Source organism: Vulpes lagopus, chromosome 6 (genome assembly GCF_018345385.1).
Source record: "Vulpes lagopus strain Blue_001 chromosome 6, ASM1834538v1, whole genome shotgun sequence".
NCBI classification, from domain to species: Eukaryota; Metazoa; Chordata; class Mammalia; order Carnivora; family Canidae; genus Vulpes; species Vulpes lagopus.
The window spans coordinates 40,693,518-40,714,104 of record NC_054829.1 but is presented as its reverse complement, the minus strand read 5'-3'; the positions used below and the strand labels follow the sequence as shown (position 1 = coordinate 40,714,104).

The 20,587-nt window shown below is 32.5% G+C and overlaps 1 protein-coding gene across 1 annotated transcript in view; it reads right to left on the bottom strand.

The window, feature by feature from the left end:
• EXOC5 (exocyst complex component 5) overlaps positions 1 to 20,587 on the bottom strand; it is a 59,304-nt gene that overhangs the window by 8,950 nt on the left and 29,767 nt on the right. Inside the window, exons 7-13 of the mRNA XM_041759766.1 lie at positions 19,802 to 19,911; positions 15,307 to 15,351; positions 15,059 to 15,199; positions 13,998 to 14,080; positions 12,760 to 12,969; positions 11,034 to 11,181; positions 3,028 to 3,136 (exon numbers count right to left, since the gene is read on the bottom strand). Coding sequence (XP_041615700.1) covers positions 3,028 to 3,136; positions 11,034 to 11,181; positions 12,760 to 12,969; positions 13,998 to 14,080; positions 15,059 to 15,199; positions 15,307 to 15,351; positions 19,802 to 19,911 — 846 coding nt within the window. The remainder of the gene's footprint in view (positions 1 to 3,027; positions 3,137 to 11,033; positions 11,182 to 12,759; positions 12,970 to 13,997; positions 14,081 to 15,058; positions 15,200 to 15,306; positions 15,352 to 19,801; positions 19,912 to 20,587) is intronic.

Here is a 20,587-nt window from a genome sequence, read left to right as displayed (position 1 = left end):
TCTAACTTTAGATATTTATGTCTCCAGCTAAAATTAAAAGGCATAATGGGGTAGGGAAAATACATATGAGAAAATAAAATTAATACCTAGAATTCTTTATAAGATGATTATTTTTTTCAAAGCTTTAAAAATGAAAGGTGTTTCATTTTCCCATATGTTTTCCCGTAACAAAATCACCAACTGTTAAAGGCTTCTACACAAACTTTACAAGAGAAAAAAAATAAAGTCAATACACATGTGGAAAATACTAGTCCTTACTATTAATGAAAGATATTAAATTAAGGTAATATTTATATATGTTTTTAACCACTAAATTAAAGTTTTTAAAAGAATATTCAATGTTATGTAGAAGACTGGTATAATCATACATGCCAGTAGCAGTGTAAATTAATGCAAAAAAACCCCTTTTGGAAAAATCTGTATGTATAGGAATTTTAAACTGGTAACACACTTTGTGTTGATGTTTTTTTTTTTTTTCCTAAGTAAACTCTACTCTCCAAATGGGGGCCCGAACTCACAACTCAGAAGAGTCACATGCTCTACCAACTGAGCCAGCTAAGTGCCCCTTTGATCTGCTAATTTCACCTCTGGGATTTCATACAAAGGAAATAATTCAAAATAAGGAAAAAACTTTAAGCTTTACAATGTTCACTGCAGCATTATTTATATTACTAAATTGCTGAAAATATCCAGTATGTTTAGTAACAGGGGATAGTTAAGTTTATTTATCTTTATAGTATGTATACATGATGAAATTTTATACTATCATTAGAAATAAGAGCAGTAAGTACTAATTGAATGCCTGCATGAAAGAAAATTTATGAATATAAGTTATAGGATATTTTTATCCTACCAGTAAATTTTCTAAGTCTTTCAAATTGTGAACATAGCTATTAAAATGAAGATGCTAGATTTCCATATGAGCTAAATAACAAATCCTTCATAACCCTATGAATTCAAATTCTTGTTACCTTTTTCCATAATCTTCTTTAATCTTCATCATATCCTTGAGGTATTATTATCCCAATACAAATTTCCACATTAAGTCATTTGCAAATGGCAAATGTTAAATACTTGATGTCAAGAGCTGCTGTAATTGGGGAGCCTGGCTGGCTCAGTCAGAAGAGCATGTAACTCCATCTTGGGGTCATGAGTTTGAGCCCCACACTGGGTACAGATTACTTAAGAAAATAAATAAACTTAAAAAAAAAAGAGTCTACTGTAATTAAGTTTTAAAAAAGGATACAAATGCTTATCTACAGGAGAGCAAATAAAAAAATGGGTAAGAATAAACCACAAGTTTACTGAATTATGGGTAATTCCGCTTCAGTGTTTAAAAACTTTATTAAATAACATGATATACATTCAAATAAACATTTTTTGAGCATCTGCTATGTGCTTTCTAAGTGCTAGGCAATAATGGTGATTAAGACAGATAAGATTCCTAGCCACAACAGCATACATGCTGTTTCCTTAAAATACTTTCTCCAAATACTCAATTTACTCTTTCATTCCATTCAGCTGTCTGGCTCAACATCTCCTCAGAGAAGCATTCTCTGACCAACCTCTAAAAAATAGTCCTCTGCTCCTGAATTCCCCATCCCACCTTCTCAACACTTCTATCTCTTACTCAATTTTATTTTTCTTCATTGCATTTTAGTCATCTGCCCATCTTATCCTTAAGAAAACTCCATAAGTGAAAGAGTAGGCACTTAGAAGGTATGTGTTAATGAATGAATTCTGGTAAGCGGAGGAAGACATTAATAGATGAAAATTTCATTGTGGTAAGTGCTATGAAAAATATTAATTCAGGGATGAAATAATGGGTAACTAGGCTGGGAGTAGAGGGCTACCTTAGCTAGGGTGATCCACAAAAGCCTCTTTGAGAAGGTGACATCTAAGCTGAGATCAGAGATTAAAAAGTCATGCGTGAAAAGAGCTGAAGGAAAAGGGTTTGCGGGGTAGGGGGAAAGTCTGAGTGAGAAAAAAGAATGAAGGCCAGAGTGGCTGACAGCTGAGGTAGTGAGAGAAAGTGCAATATGAAAAGTGGATGAATACATAAGAAGAGGACAGATCAAAAGTCTTGCTTTTATAAAGTTTGTTATTGTTTTCCCCCTAAAAGAAATAGGAAGTTCCTAATGGGTCTTAAATGGGAAATGATAATCAAACTGACTATATGTGGAGTCAGTAATGTGGAGAGGTGAAAGAGAATGTACACAGAAAGACCAGTTAGGAGTGGATAAAGATAATGGTATTTAAATTAGGGCGGCATTAGAAGAGCTTGAAAAAAGTAGAGGAGTATGAATTAGGTTTGGAAGTATACTGATAGGATTTGCTGATAGACTGGCTATCAGGTTTGATGAAAAGGAAGAATTACAGCAAATTCTATGTTTGGGACCTGAGCAACCAGTACAGTAATACCTTTTACAGACATGGGGAAGAATGGGAGTGAAACAGGCTTAAATGGAAGATAAAGAGTTTCATAGGGATATGTTAAATTTGAGATGCACACTGAACAGGCAGAAAGTTCAAGGAGGCAACTGTATTAACAGGAATGGGATTCAGGCAAGAAATCATTATTATCATATTAATACCAGTAAACCCAGAAGACCAAAAGCAAAAGAAAAATTTTCGTATGAATCCACTCCTTTCCAGGCTTATTTTGGAATATATTTTCCTTTCTAAACTTTACATTACTTAATTGCCTCAACCAGAACTGCTGTCACCTTCATTTCTGCTCTTTTGACGTTTTATAATTTACAGCATTGTACTATGTTCTGCCATACACTCAGTGAGTGATGTAGTTTACCCTGTCCTGCATAATGTAAGTAATAGGAGAAGTGTGTCTTTGTGTAACTTTCTGCACTTGACAAACCCTTGCATTTAAGAAGTTTGAAAAGCATTATTCATTGCATTGAACTGAATCTGACATATAGAGTTTAATATATATAAAACATTATGTATATAGTTAATCAAACACGGTCAAAGGAATTTAACACAAAGTATAACATAAATACATACACTTACCGGCAAGTCCTGTTTCCAAAGCATAATCAATATGCTCAATACATAAAAATTCCACAAGAATGGTAAAAATTCTAAAGGCATTCCTTGGTAAATCAGAAGGATCTGAGAGCTTTAAAAAAAAAAAAAAGAAACAAATACATTACTCCTCAAATCTATCATTTAAAAAGTAAGGCTTTTTTGTTTGTTTGTTTGTTTGTTAAAGCAATCAACTTCTTCAGTATTCGGGTAGCAAAATAGTAATTTATGCCTCTTTCTCCCCACCCCCAATGCCTCTCTCACATACACAGACATATAGTTACAATGCTCTTCATTTGTCTACAATTCTCCTGGCTCAGACTAGCTCAACATTTTTCTCACCTGGATTGCAATCCATTAGTGGATTGTGAAAAGAAAGAAAGAGGGAAGAGAAGAGAGGATCAACAGGAAATAAAGTATAATGTACATATTTAAACCAAATATAGTATTATGAAATACATATAAAAACATCATACATGCATACACATAAATATTCATTGGACTATGTAAAGTCTATTTCTTATAGATTGTGGTCAAAGAAGTTTCAGAGCCACCAACTATAACAAAACTATTCTAGCAAAACTCAAGGATTCTTTATTGTATTGGGGAGCAGAGATGGGGAAATCGGTAATAGGTGCACTATAAAATATTATGACAGGCTCAAATCCCAGCTTCATCACTTCCTCTCTGAGTAAACCCTTAAGATATTATTTAACCCCACCAGGCTTCAATTTCTTTATCTATAAAGTGGGAATAATATTAACTCTATCCTAGTCCTGAGATAAGAATAATATAAAAATGCACATAAAGTATTTTTTAGCACAGTGTTTGGCACATAGTAAACTTACAATAATAAATGTTCATTTTGTTGATGATTACTCAGAAGAATTATTTGTAGGTATGGTGAGAAAATGAAATCTCTCTTTAAAAAGTCGGAAAATTACCTTTCAACATCTCATAACTGCTTCCTGTATTATCAACTGATTGTTGCCTCTTTGTAATCTCCATTCATGTATTACCAACTGATTGTTGCCTCTTTGTAATCTCCATTCATGTACTTTCTCAGAATAGTGCTTATTATCTGATATAGAGAGCTGGCAGTTGAAGTGCATAATCCACTTTAAATGTCTTATTATAAACACTGATTTGGTATTACTCAATTCCCTTCCTGGTCTTCTTAATATCATCTCAAAGTTTACTCTTCTCTAGTTGCTCTACTATAATCTTCACCTCCCTTCTTTGCTCACTGATGCTCAACAGATGCCCTTAACAAGCAATAAAAGATAAAATTTTCACCTCCTCTTGTTTATATTCCTATATCCATGCATAATCAACAGAAGAGGTAGACAGAAAATTGATAGGGAGAGAGAAGATGTAAACAACACTTTCAATCAACTGGACCTGACATTTATAAAATACCCTATCTAAAGCCATCAGGATATACATTCTTTTCAAGTATACACAAAACATTTACAAAGATGGATCATATCCTGGGCTAGAAACTAAGTCTAAACAAATTTAAAATGGATTCATGTCCTCTAACCACAATACGATCAAATTTGAATCAATAACAGAAAGAACTGGGCAGCCCGGGTGGCTCAGCGGTTTAGTGCTGTCTTCAGCCCAGGGCCTGATCCCAGAGATCTGGGATCGAGTCCCATGTCAGGCTCCCTGCATGGAGCCTGCTTCTCCCTCTGCCTGTGTCTCTGCCTCTCTCTCTGTCTCTCATGAATAAATAATAAAATCTTAAAAAATAAATAACAGAAAGAACTAAAAAAAAAACCCCAATATCTGACAAATAATAATACACTTCTAAATCATTTTTGGACCAAAGAAATCAAGAGGGAAATTTAAAAGTATTTTGACCTGAATGAAAATAAATACAACATATCAAAATGTGTGGTACGCAGCTAAAGCTTACATCAGAGGGAACCTTATAAGACTAAATGTTTATATTAGAGAAGAAGGGTCTCAAATCAATGACCTCAGTTTCCATCTTACAAAACTAAACAAAGATGGGCAAGTGAAATCCAAGTAAGTAGCAGAAAAGTAATAGTGGAAATTGATGAAACACAAAAGAACAGAGAAAAATCAATGATATCAAAAAAGCTGATTTTTTTGGGAAACCTGATAAACCTCTAGCCAGACTAGTCAGGGGGGAAAAAAAAGATACAAATTACTGATATCAAGAATGAAAAGGTGACATTACTACAGATTCTACAGATATTAAACAGGTAACAAGTAAATATCATGAACAATTTAATACCAATAAATTCAAACATTTATGTGAAATACACAAATCCTTCCTTACAAGCCACTACCAAAGCTCAATTAAAAAGAAATAGGTAACTTAAATAGTTCTAAATCTATTAAAGAAGTCAAATTTGTAGTTAAAAACCTTCAAAAATAAAACTGCAGGCCCTAATGACTTCACTGGTAAATTCTAGCAAACAGTTAAGGAAGAAATAATATCAATTTTATACAATCTCTTCCAGAAAACTGAAGAGGAAGGAATATTTTCCAATTCATTCTATAAGGCCAGTATTACCCTGATAACCAAAATGAGACAAAGACATTGTGTGGAAAAAAAAAATATGTATAAGTCAATATCCCTCATGAACACAAACACAAAAATTCTTAACAGAAGTTCAGCAAACCTAATCTAACAAAATATACATAGATAATAATACATAATGACCAAGTGGGGTCTGTCAAAGGAATGCAAGGTTAACATTTATAAATCAATGTAATTCAGGACATTAGTAGAGTAAAAAGACAGCATTTGACATAATCCAACACCTAATCTTATAAAAATATTCAGAAAACTAAAGATAAAAGAATTTCTTCAATGCTCTGATAAAGAGCATCTGTGAAAAATCTACAATTAATATCATACTTAATTGTGAAAGACTCAGTGGAATACAAGGTGTTGGCTCTCACCACTTCCATTCAACCTTGTACTGGAGGTTCTGTGCAATCCAATAAGGCAAGAGAACAAAATAGCAGATTTGTATACTGGAAAGGAATAAGTAAAACTGACTTATTGGCAGACAACACGATAGTCTATTTAGAAAATCCTGTGGAATCTACCAAAAAAGCTATTAGAACTAATAAGTGACTTTAGTTATTAGGTTGCACGTATAAAGTCAACATATAAAAAAAAATCAACTGTTTTTCTATATACTAACAACAGAGTATTAAAAATATAAATTAAAAAATACCACTTACAGTACATTAACACAAAAATGCTAAATACTCAGGGATAAATCTTGTATGCTAAAAATAACAAAACTCTCGTATGGAAAATTAAAGAAAACCTAAATAAATGGGCAGATATACTCTATTCACAGACTGAAAACTCAATATTGCTAAGATGTCACTTCTCCACAAACAGGACTATAGATTCAATGCAATTAAAATCAAAATCCCAAACTTTTCCCCTGAGACTGACAATCTGATTATGAGACATATGAAAATGCAAAATAATTTATATGAAAACATGAGAGGACTTATACTCCCTGATTCATGACTTATAGTTATAGTGATCAAGACAGTGAAGTATTGGCACAAAGACAAACAGGTCATGGAACATGAGAGAGTCCAGAAAAGGATCCACATATAAACTGTCAAGTAGTTTTCACCAAAGGTTCCAAAGTAATTCAGTAGAGAAAGGATAGTCTTTCCAATAAATAACGCTTAAATAACTGGATATATAAATGCAAAAAACTTAACTTTAATCCACATATCATAGGACATGTATAAGTTAACTCAAACCAGCTTATAGAACTTAAATGTAAAACCTTAAACTATGAAACTACTAGAAGAAAACATAATAGGAAATTTTTGTGACCATGGGTCAGGTAAAGATTTCTTATATATGCAACCAAAAATACTATCCACAACAGAAAAGTGTAAAATTGGATTTCATGAAAATTAAGAATTTCTAGTCTTTGAAAATACTGTTAAGAGATTAAAAAGACAAGTCACAGACTGAAAGAAAACATCTGCATATCACATATCTGATAAATGAATTGTAATTTGAATACAGAACTCTCAAAAATAGTAAGAAAACAACTGCATTTTTAAAATGCACACAATACATCAAAGAATATATACTAATGGCAAATAAGCACATGAAAAGATACTCAACATCATTAATCATTAGGAAAATGCAAACTAAAACTATAACAAGGTATCTCTATACAGACTGTCTCAAGTTAAAAAGACTGATTATACCAAATGCTGGAGATCATGCGGAGCAAATGAAACTTTCACACATTACTGGTGGGAATGTCAAATCAAACAACCTTGGAAAATAGTTTGTCAGTTTCTTTAAAAGAAATACCATATGACTCAAATTGCTACTGTGTATATACCTAAGAAATGAAAGCATATGTCTGCATAAAGACATATACATGAATGTTCACAGCAACTTCATTCATAATAGTCAATCACTGGAATCACTCTAAATGTCTATCAATAGGTAAAAAGATAAACTCTGGTATATGCATGCAAGCAAATACTACCTAGCAACAGAAAGAAGCATACTAAGTAACACACAATTACATGGATCAATTTCTAAATAATCATGCCGAGTGAAAGAAGCCAGAAACATATGTACATATTATAACGTACTATAAACCATTTAAAAAATTGATGAAGCTCTTAAAGACATCCTGTTTAGCTTTCAATCTTCAAATATTTCCTTCTTTTTGGAAATGAGTCTACAGTGACATAAAAAATGATCAGCAGTTGTCTGAAGATAGAAGTGGAGAGAGGAAAGGGGGAGTATAAAAAGACAAAAGGAAACTTTTTGGGGTGATAGATCTGTTCATTATCTTGATTGAAGTTGTAGCTTCAGAAATGTAGACAAAACTTATCAAACTCATCAAATTTTACAGTTTATATATATGCAGTTTATTGAATGTTAAAGGTATCTCAAAGTCTTTTTTTTTAAAGAAAGAAAAAAGCACCAATCTGCTCATTATAGTGCCCTTTTTAAAATAATCCTTTAAAGCTTCTATCATAATCTATGAGATTGAGTCTAAATTTCTAAGCATGGTATAAAGAGTTTCTAACTTCTCAACTTCCTTTCTTATTACTCTCCCATGTACATTTTTATTTCAAGCATTTTTATGCTACACAGCTGATTTTTGTATATTACTTTTTGTTAATATGTACTACTCTCTCTGCAAGAATTACCTTCTTGAAATATCCTATGTAGCTTTAAGACTCAGGCCTAAAAAGTCCCCTTCTTTTTAAAATCTTTTCAAATAAATACTCTTCCTCAATTCTTTGACCAGACAGAGCTGGTTGCATTTTCTTTGGTCCCAGCAGGGTATACCTATTTTGCACTGATTGCTTATATGTCTACCTCATTTTCCCACACTATTCAAAAGTTATGTACAAGTCTTCTTTTTGTATTATCAATGCCTAACCAGACAGCTGGTACAGAGTAAACACATATATGTTGGATCAGAGTGTGCTGAAATGAATTTCTATCTTGTAAATTTCCAGACAAAAGGTCATGATATAGAGCTGGTTACTATGATTCGAACAACATAATGTTGACAGCTTAAGGTTCAATGACCTTTAGAAATATTTTAATATATTTCCAGCATTCAGAAAACTAGAGATAGTAATTTACCAAATATACCCATCACCCACCCAGATGTGTGGTATCTTAACATTTTTCCATATGTACTTTAGATTTTTTTTCTCTTTTAGGGGTGGGAGGGAGGAAGGAGAGCCCTACACATGAATAGAATCCTTTAGGTGCTCTTCCCACATGGCAAACACTATCCTGAATTTATCACGTTTATGCATATCTCTAAACAATATAAGGTATTGTTTTACTTTTTAAAACTTTATATAGTGGTATTATACAGAATACATCTTTTCCCTATCTTGTTTTCTTCACTCAAAACTGTGTGTGTTTTTTTTAAATGTTTGCAGAGGTTTTAATTTTAAACAATGAACATTTATGGAGAAAAGGCAACACAAGAACATACATCGAATTTGGTAAGTGTAGTGGGGTAGCTACAATTCAGTCATAAATCCAAAGGCATTTTCCCCAAATGGCATTTAAAAGTTGCTATATCTCTTACTACTGATTTTGTTAGCTGTAACTGACTTTGCCCTTTCACTGGTTCAAGATATGTTTCTTTCTGGTGTTGGAATCTCTACCTATTATTGCTTTACAAGTTTGTTTTCTATTTAGTTACTTTTACAAAGTTCAATTCCAGCACAGGCTGGGAGTTTACCCAAGCAGGTTATATCAGAGGCAAAAACCATGAACCTCCAGGGTTCAGACAATTCAATAAATTGAACCTCCAATTGAGACAACTTCTCAGAGGTGAGCAGGATGCCACAAGGCAATCTGTTATGGTGCAAACAGCAGGTTAAGCCTTAAAATGATGAATGAGAGTCTTCCTTGTGACTTCATATACTGTAGCCCTACTGACTCTCCAGATCCCCATAGCTGGGCAAACTGGAATCTATGGGTCTCTTAGATTAAAAAACACCCGTTACATAATATCCCACATATAGCAGGGGGATTCTTGAGGTGACTGCTACACGTCAAGCCAGAAGTCAACACTGTACATTGTATTTTTAAGATTTATTGTTGATACATGTAACTCATTTAGTCATTTCAATTGTTGTACTTTTCTAGTGTATGAACAAGGTCAGTTTATCAATTCTCTTTTCAAGGCACACTTAATTTGATTCTGATAAACAACATTGCTATGTTAAATATTGCATGTATACCTGAGTTTCTCTAAGGAATTCGCAAGTTACTATCCAAAGTAACTATACCAATTTTTACTTCCACTGGCAGCGTATGAAAATTTCTATTGCCCTTACCAACACTGCGTATTATCAGACTTCTTAATTTTTGCAATCTGAATGAGACTGAGTATTTTCCCTATTTTAAGTTTCATTTTCCTATTAGTGAGACTGGATATCTTATTAATAATTTACATTTTCTGTATTTGTCTATGTATATCAAGATAACCTTTCATAACTTATTCCAAAATAACCTGCATATATTATCTCCTCTTTGTAGGTAAGGAATCTGAGTTTTATAGACATTAGGTCATTGGCCACAGTAAACAGAAGAGCTGGGTTTTGGTCCACCTCTGGCTGACTCCAGAGCCCTCACTCTTGGCTACCACATCTAATGAAAACCTACTATGTACATTTATTAGTCTTTGTTTTCTATTGATTTATACGTATAATTTGTATGTATAATTTATATTGTTTATTTATATAATTATAAATAAGTTATAATTATATTGTATAATTCATATGGATTTATTGTCCATCAATATAAAATATATAATATCAATACAAAAAAAATTAAGACTGTCTCCACTCCCAGTTCTACTGCTTAAGATGTATGTATCTCAGTTTCTTCTCTGTAAAATGGAATCAAAACCTCTCAAGGTTGTTACAATGATTATATGAGCTGGTGTATACCTAAAGTGCTTTGGAACGTTGTATGTGCTATACAATTATTTGCCACTATTATTTGTTTTACATAGTTTTCTGCTAGTAATATTGGTTACAAATATCTTCTCGCAGGCTGTAACTTATCTCCTTACTTTGTTCAAGTGTTTGTTGGACAGAAATTCTAAATTTTACTGGAGTCAACTTCTCATTCTTTTCCTTTGATATTTGGGTTCTTAAAACATCCTTCTTTCCCTAATATTTCTATTTCTTTATGAGATAGCTCTAAATCTCCCTTTTATATCTTGATTTAATATAACTTACAGAAGAAAAATTGGGAATATTCAACTTATAAAATAATATTAAAATATACTTATAAATAATTTTTAAATAATTCTGTTCTCCAAAACAAAAACTCCATCTAATTACAAAAAATGTAATGGTTAGTTGTTCCTGACCAGAGAGCAGATTTATATTATAACAAGGAGAAAATGAAAATACACAACTACATAAAAATGAAATAAATTTATAACTACTCTTACCCTATGACATCTTTCAAAGGCCTGTTTAGTTTCTTGTAAAAGATTAACCACCACTTCTTGAGATAGGAAAGTTTCTCCATGAGTATCGATACTTGGCCCCAGCGGTAAGTTGGTACGTTGTCTAATTCTCTCTTTCAAATCCTGAATACTAATGCATCATAACAACAAATGAAAAGAGAACATTTTACACAGATTTCAATTTTAAGTACTCTTCAATTTAGTATACATCAACAAAGAAAAATGGACTAATTGCCAAACTCAAACATTCTAACTAATTCCAATAATTTAGTCCTGTAAAAGCAAAGCAAGTCAGTCTCTTAGCAGAAGACTTTCATCTGAGAAATGAGTATATTTGGAGTTATGACCTTTAAAATAATAATTTATAATTATGACTCTATAATTCTGACTCAACAGCCAAAAATTCCTTGTTTGGTTTCCTTATGAAGTAGATTATTACAAGTAAATTAATATAACTAAATGGTCCTGCTTGCAATAAACTTTAAAAATTTAATGCTTTTTAAATATATTTAACTATTTGAGCATATTCACATTTCCTTATCATTATTAAGCAAGATATATTAAACATAATTTAGCATTCTTAATGACTGAGTTACTTTGAATATTTATTATATGGTGGTATCTTTAGGTTAGATTTCTTTTGTTCCTAGAATACCTAACTCTAGAGTATTCTAAACTTTTCTAAGGTTTTTATTTTTTTTAATTTTTAAAAAAGATTTTTAAATTTATTTATTCATGAAAGACACAGAGAGAGAGGCAGAGGCATAGACAGAGGCAGAGGCAGGCTCCTTGCAGAGAGACCGATGTGGGACTCGATCCCAGGACTGGGACCATACCCTGAGCCAAAGGCTGACCCTCAACCTCTCAACCGCTAAGTTACCCAGGCATCCCGCGTTTTTTTTTTTCTTTTTTCTTTTTTTTTTTTTTAATAATCTTTACATTCAAGGTGGAGTTCAAACTTACAACTCTGAGACTAAGAGTTGCATGCTCCACTGACTGAGCTAGCCAGGTATCCCAAATTATTTTTTTAATTCTCATGATTATTCTTTAGTTTTTCTCTTCCCTTACTTGCTGCTGCCTTTCAGATGGCATTTCTTATTCCTAATTATAACCTTTCCCTGATTATTATTTAGTATATGACAAACTGGGAAACAAGAAACAGATTTGAGTATACTCTGGACTCTAATCATATGGCTCCACATAAATCGTTCTGCTTCATCCTAGAATCAAATGGTTCTAGATAGCTGAGATATGGATAACAGGTGCTACCAATTCTTCCGCAAATCCTTTTCTTTTAGTATGTGAATAATCACAGATTTTAAGGAATTAATTAAATAATTTTAAGTCAAGTCATGAAAAAGCTCAGGATATCTACACTGTAAACTGCTATTTTCCACTTGCAACAACAAAAAATGTGTGCTTCCTAGTTAATAATGTGGAATAATTTACTCAGTCTGGAAAAAAAACAGAGACTATACGGAACTCTTTATAGTTCTGGTATTCTGCTTTAAATTCTAATCGCAGTATGTTAGGTCATTCCAACATGTGTTTCAAGAGACAGGATTTGATCAATGGTGTAAATAAGCTGGGTTAATTGAGTTCTTCACAGAGAATTCCAATGACTGTCAACATTTGACAATTTTGTCCGAATATAATACAGTTCTTAAAATCTTTACTTTTAACTACAACATTTAATAAAAACACTCACCCTCCTGTGCCAATGGATCTCTTTTGATGGTTTTTTGAGTCATAATAGCGCTGTAGGATCATAGCACTTCTACTTTTCAAATATCCAGTCTCCACCTCAATATAGTTCTCCAAATAGGAAATGAAAATGGATTTGATAAGCTTAGACAAGAAAGTCTGTTTATCAGTACCTAAGTTAAACTCCATCAACTTGCTGGAAAGATTTGTAGTTCTTTTCATGGAAAAGGGGGAAAAAGAGATTAATGTATATTTTAGATATAGTAACAATACTAAGTAATATATATATTTTTACAATGTGATTTTAATAACTTATGTTAAACACCATTTCTTAAATCTTAGGAAGGCACTAAGGATACAGAGAGCAGCTGCATACATCTATATATAAAGTAGACTGGATATTACAAACAACACTATGGTTTAGAAAACTGACTAGGGATAATCTCCTAGGGATGATTTATGAGAGGAAACTGAGGCAACCAACCAGTCTAGAAATGGCAACAGTGGTAGCATGACTTTAATATGTTCTAATGCTATTCATGATTTGGTACCCATGTCAGAATAATGAGAGATCTACTTTCTGTTCATTTTCTTTTGTCTTTGTCCATGTGGACTTTCCTCTATTTTTCTGTTTCATATTATTAAGGATAGGCTCACAATAAATGTTGGGATGGGCTTCCTGGTTATGGTTACTTTTGAAAACCCTCCTCTCAAAATGACGATACTCATGAACAGCAAAAGGACTGGAAAAAAAAAACCTCCATAAGAAGCTTTTGATAACAATATTTCTAAATGTTACACTTCCATTTACAAAAGCCAAAGGCAAATTTTCATATCAGACTTAAGGCTGAAATTGTCATTTAAGAATTTGTGACTTTCTCAATTTATACAATTTTAACTGCAGATAAATGTAATTAAACTACTTCTTAGAGAAAAAAAATTAAAGAATAGTAACTAGATTACAATTAAAATCAGAAACAAAATTCTTGAGTCTTAAACATAAAAAAAGTTTCACTAAGTACATGACTATAAAGCGTAATCTCCAATCCCTTAAGTTAACGTGCTAAAAATGCTGTTCTTCATAGAACAGTAATCTATACAAACAAGCATTTCATGCTAAAAGGTATACTGTTGACAAACTCAAATACCTGAATACTTCTTCATTTTCTATTTTAAAGAAAAAGCAAAGAAAATCTGACATGTTATTATTATTTTCCTATTTTCTAGTTAATAAAAGCATACCTTGTATATAAATCATAGAGATTTTTGAGATACTGCTCTGCATCAGACTTCCTACATTCTTCTAATTGGTCTTTCACAAAACTCTGGAAAAAAAAAAAGTCAATGTTTTGTCAATTAAGCGAAAATGATATGTTTTTCTCCAAAATTATTCCATGTCCTTGAATTGTTCTGACTTAAAATACAATGGAAAAGGCAATGCACAGAAAATACTCAATATAAAAAAATAAAACAGGCTTTTTTAATGCTTCTCATATTTACATGTTCATCTATATATAGCACTCTTGGGAATAAATACTAAGAATTTCAAAATATCTTTTCTTTTGAACTGGCCTATCTTGCCTCATAAAGTACAGTTAAAAAAACAAAACTGAAGTTATACCAATATAGTCAATTCCTTAGAGCAGCATTTCCCAAACTGTGGTCTGGGTAACACTAGTGTCCTTTGAGACTTTAACAGGCATGACTCTAAAATTAGGAAAAAAATTTAGTGTACTTTATACTCCCATTTCTAGAGAATCACAATACGCATTAGAACTTTTAAAGGCTATGAATTGTGTTTTAAAAATAAACACTTCTTTAATGTTGCTTAATCTAGTAGTAAATATAGTTTAGGAAATGATGCTTTAATATACAGTGCTATAGTAGTCAAAGTTGCAAATTAAATTACTGTGTTTTTTCATGTTAGTATCTCATTATCAAAAATTCTACAGACTGCACTTGTAATTCTTTCATAATTTCATAAATACCATCTATTGGTCAAAGTGAGGAATCAATAAAAATAAAAATCTGAGGCTACCCCTCCACAACGTGTTAACTACTATTGCTGCTACATAAATTTCAACCATATTCTGATGCTTAATGATTATGATCAGCATCTTTTTTCTTGATGAACAATATTTTTTTAAAAAACATGATACTGTCATTCCTTTCCCCTTTGCTGAATAAGTAGATTACTATTCCAAAGGGCATTACATGAATAAACTACATTTTAAAAAAATTCTTAAAACACAGAGGAAAAAAATCATATATTGCCTTAAGAACTATTTATTGTTTAAAATTACCTGTAGTTTGATTTCAAATACATTTTGAATAAGCTTAGCCAGTACTGTTTCTGGATTACTAAAGATATCTCCAACTTGTTTGTTGACCCGTTGACAGAGTATTGCTGCATCTTCAAATATATCGTTTCTCAAGTAAGCACCCTAAACAGAGGCATTTTACATAGTGAATACATAATTTTTAAATGGTTTTAAAAACACAAATTAGCATAAAATAAAATAAAATCCAATAAAGTGTACTGTTATGTTACCTCCTGGCACTGCTTTATATAAACATCAACACAATGGGAATAACCCTATGAAGAAGAAAGAAATACATCATCACAGTTCTGCTTTGACAACAATAATCATAATAGTAATCTCAATGAAAGAGTTATTTTATGTAATAAAGCTCTATGTCATAATGACTCACCAATATAATAGTTATTGGACTTAAATAAAATTAATCATAGAAAACTAATAATATAGTACCCTCTCCCAGTTGCTTTCTATGAAAATGACCACCAGGTTCATATCTTTGCAGGACTTTAGAATGAAAGAAGAAACTGAGGTATGAGTTCTGTACAGTCATTTTGCCCTATGATCACGTAGCCATATCCTTCAATTCCAACACGTATATGTGTGCATGTGCCCCCACACACACAGATTCACAATCTTGAAAAAAAAAAGGTGTGTGTATGTGTGTATATATATATATATATATATGTATGCATGTAGGTATGTATGTATTTCCTTCTTTACTCTCAGGTTCAAAGTATTTGAGTTCTCTTGCAAGAATCTGAACAGAGCTGTATTCAACTGGCATTCTGCAAATTTACATTTATTTATTTATTTGAATGTATTTGCTTATTTATTAATAAGCTTAGCAGAATATACTCTATTTCTTATTTTGCTTAGCAGAATATACTCTAGTTCCATCCACATCACTGCAAATGGAGACTTTATTCTTTTTGCTTAGCAGAATATACTCTAGTTCCATCCACATCACTGCAAATGGAATGACTTTATTCTTTCTGATGGCTGAGTAATATTACATTATGTATACACACACACACACACACACACACACACACACACACACACCATATCTTCTTTATCCATTCATCAGTTGATGATATCTGGGTTCTTTACATATTCTGGCTATTGTGGATATTGCTGCTATCAACCTTAGTGTGCATGCACCCCTTCGAATCAGTGCTTTTGTATTCTTTGGGTAAATACCTAATAATGCAATTGCTGGATAAGATAGCTCTATTTTTAACTTTTTGAGGAACCTATACACCATTTCCAGTTTGTATTCCCACCAACAGTGTAAGAGGAAGGTTCCCTTTCCTCCTCATTCTCACCAACATCTGTTGTTTCCTGACTTGTTAATTTTAGACATTCTGTGAGGTGGTATTGCATTGTGGTTTTGATTTGTGTCTGTGATGCCAGATGATGTTGAGCATTTTTCATATATCTGTTGGCCATTTGTACATTTTTTTTTTTAGAGAAATGCCTCTTCAGTCTTCTGCCCATTTCTGACTGAATTTTTTTTTTTTTTTTGCGTGTTTAGTTTGGTAAGTCTTAAAGATTTTGGATTCTAGTGCCCTTTATCAGATATGTCATTTGCAAATACCTTCTCGCTTTCCATACATTGCCTTTTAGTTTTGTTGATTGTTTCCTTTGCTGTGCAGAAGCTTTTAATTTTGAAGTCCCAATAGTTCATTTTCGCTTTTGTTTCCCTTGCCTCTGGAGACATGTCTAGTTAGAAGTTGCAATGGCCGAGGTCAAAGAGGTTGCTACCTGTGTTCTCCTCTAAGATTTTGATGCATTCTGGTCTCACATTTAGGTCTTTCATCCATTTTGAGTTTTTTAGTGTATGATGTAAGAAAATACTCTAGTTTCATTCTTCTGCATATGGCTGTACAATTTTCCCAATACTGTTGAAGAGACTTTTTTCCAGAGATATTCTTTCCAGCTTTGTCAAAGATTAGTTGACCATATAGTTGTGGGTTCATCACTGGGTTCTCTATTCTGTTCCAATGATCTATGTGTTTTTGTGCCAATACTACACTGTCATAATGATTACAGCTTTGTAATATAGTTTGGGTAATACCAATTGTGATGTCTCTAGCTTTAGCTTTCTTTTTCAACATTACTTTGGCTATTTGGCTATTCTCTTCCTGTTCTATACAAATTTTAGGATTGTTTGCTCCAGCTCTGTGAAAACTGCTGGTATTATTTTGATAGGGATTGCAATGAATGTGCAGATTGCCTTGGGTAGTATAGACATTTTAAGAAAACTTATTCTTCCAGTCCACGAATATGGAATGTTTTCCTATTTCTTTGTGTCCTCCTCAATTTCTTTCACAAGTGTTCTATAGTTTTCAAAGTACAGATCCTTTCTCTCTTTGGTTAGGTTTATTCCTAGGTATTTTGTGGTTCTTGGTGCAATTGTAAATGAAATCAACTTCTTAATTTTTCTTTTTGCTGCTTCATTATTGGTACATAGAAATTTAACAGACTTCAGTACAATTTTATTTCCTTCAACATTGCTGAATTTCTGTATCCACTGTAGCAGTTTTTTTGGTGGAGTCATTTGGGTTTTCTACAAAGTATCATGTTGTCTGTGAAGAGTGAAAGCTTGCCTTCTTCCTTGATGATTTGGATGCCTTTTCTTTTTGTTGTCTGATTGAGAAAGCTAGGACTTCCAGTACTATGTTCAACAATAGTGATAAGAGTGGACATCCCTGTCATGTTCTTGACCTTAGGAAAAAAGCTCTCAGATTTTCCCTACTGCGGATGATTTTAGCTGTGGGTCTTTCATAGATGGCCTTTATTATGTTTATGTATGTCCCATCTATCCCTACTTTCTTCAAGAAAGATGCTGTATTTTATCAAGAAAATATGTTTATTTTATCAAATGCTTTTTTTGCATCTTTTGAGAGGATCATATGGCTATCATTTCTTTTATTAGGATCATATGGTTATCATTCTTTTATTAATATGGTCTATCACACTGATTGATTTGCAGATGCTGAATCTTATCCCTGCAATGCAGGAATAAATCCCACTTGGTGGTGGTGAACAATCCTCTTAATGTACTGTTGGATTTGATTAGCTAATATTATTCTTGTTGAGAATTTCTGCATCCATGTTCACCAGGGATATTCGTCTGTAATTCTTTTTAGGGGAGATCTCTGTCTGATTTTGAGATCAAGGTAATACTGGCCTCACAGAATGAGTTTTCCTTCCACTTCTACTTTTTGGAATAGTTCAGAGGATAGGTATTCATTCTTCTTTAAATGTTTGGTAGAATTCCTCTGGGAAGTCATCTGGACCTGGACTCGTTTCTTGGGAGATTTTTGATTACTTGATTCAATTTCCTTGCTGGTTATGGGTCTGCTTAGATTTTCTATTTCTCCCCGTTTTAGTTTTGGTAGCTTATATGTTTCTAGGAATTTATCCATTTCTCTCAGACTGCCTAATTTGTTGGCATATGATTGCTCATAATATTCTAATTGTTTACATTTCTGTGGTGTTGGTTGTGATCTCATTCATGATTTATTTGGATCTTTCTCTTTTCAAGTCTGGCTAGGGGTTTATTAATTTTGTTAATTCTTTCAAAGAATCAACTTCTAGTTTTGTTCATCTGTTCTATTTAAAAAATTTCTATTATCATTTATTTCTGCTCTCACCTTTATTATTTCCCTTCTCTTGTTGGCTTTAGATTTTTTTGCTAAACAGCTTTATTTGCTGCTCTTTTTCCAGCTCCTTTAGGTGTAAAGTTAGATTGTGTTTTTGAGACTTTTCTTGCTCCTTGAGGAAGGCCTGTTTTGCTTCCCTCTTAGGACCACCTTTGCTGAGATTTTGGGCTGTCATGTTTTCATTTTCATTTGCTTCCATGTATTTTTTAAATTCTTCTTTGATTTCCTGGTTGACCCATTTATTCTGGGTAGGACGTTCTTTTACCTCCATGTATTCATAGTTTTTCCAAAATTTTTCTTGTGATTGACTTTGGTTTCATAGCATTGTGGTCTGAAACTAAGGAAACACTATTTCTTTAAGCATTTTCTTTGCAGAAATACGTTGTCATACAGGGATTCTGTCCCTAATTCAAATTTCAAGAAGACAATATTCCTTTGTATTACCAAATGAGATCCTCTGGATTAAATTTAAACCTTTTACTAGTTACATTTCATACTCTCTGGTTCCTACATTCCACCAGATATTTAAGGTTAAGTCTTCTTGCTTTTGACCTATTTCATAACATGTTTGACTGAAAAAATTAATAAAAAAACAAAAAGAATGATTTTCTATGTCAATCAATATAAAAATTCAGATAAATATTAATATTATTGGATATACAATATTAAAATATAAAATATAACATGGAGATGTGAGGGCAGCCCAGGTGGCTCAGTGGTTTAGCACCGCCTTCGGCCCAGGGCCTGATCCTGGAGACCCGGGATCGAGTCCCACATCAGGCTCCCTGCATGGAGCCTGCTTCTCTCTCTGCCTGTGTCTCTGCCTCTCTCTCTCTCTGTGTTTCTCATGAATAAATAAAATCTTTAAAAAAAACAAAAAACAAAAAACAAAAACAAAACATGGAGATGTGAAATATATTCAAATTGCTCAAAACAATAAAAATTATCACTGTGATATACTCATACAACTATAATAAAATCAGAGATATAATATATCAAATTTATACAATCTCCACAAGCTTGAAAACTAATCTTCATTTTTATTATTACTATTTACCTTAAAATGAAGCAAAACTGCAGCTACTTCTCTCATTCTGGAGATTTCACCTCTTCTTTGAGCACTGGTAAACTCTTGAATTAGCTGGCATTCTAAATCATGGTATTTACCTAAAAAAAAAAAAAAAAAAAAAAAGAACAAAGAAACTCTTCAGCTACAATGAGATAGACAAGGATATCGAAGTTATTTACAAACATATGATTTATTTACAAATATAATGAATATAGATCTAGCTTTCTTTTTAAAGAATTATAAAAACAATATGAAATTATAGGCAGTGAATCTAGCCTTATAATATACTACAATATATAAATTTATAGACAATAAAATCTTCCCAACCAGTAAAATAGCTGAACTCCATCTGATTACCATTTACCACTATTATTTAAAGAAGTAACTGACTGAGATAAACCTCTGGATGTCATTTCTGATAGTAAAAGGAAAAAATCTTAAATCTCTCTAAGGCTATAGAAAGGGTAAAGAGGACTATAAAAGTCCTTAATAGAGAGGTCTTTACCACGAACAATGGTGGATTCAACATCAAATCTCACCTTAAGATAATATATGGTATCTGATTCACTACATTATTGTGGCTACTAATGTTCTGAATGAAAACCTGAACTTTGGACTAAGCTATAATAGTCAAAAACATTGCCAGAAGTCCAACTATCTATGCCATTCTGATGTATCACTTTCAGGAGAACAGGTGGCTCTTTGAACCTTCTATGTAATGGCATCCCAAATGTAACTCAGGTTACCATGGGGACCTGCAAATATAGTGGCTTT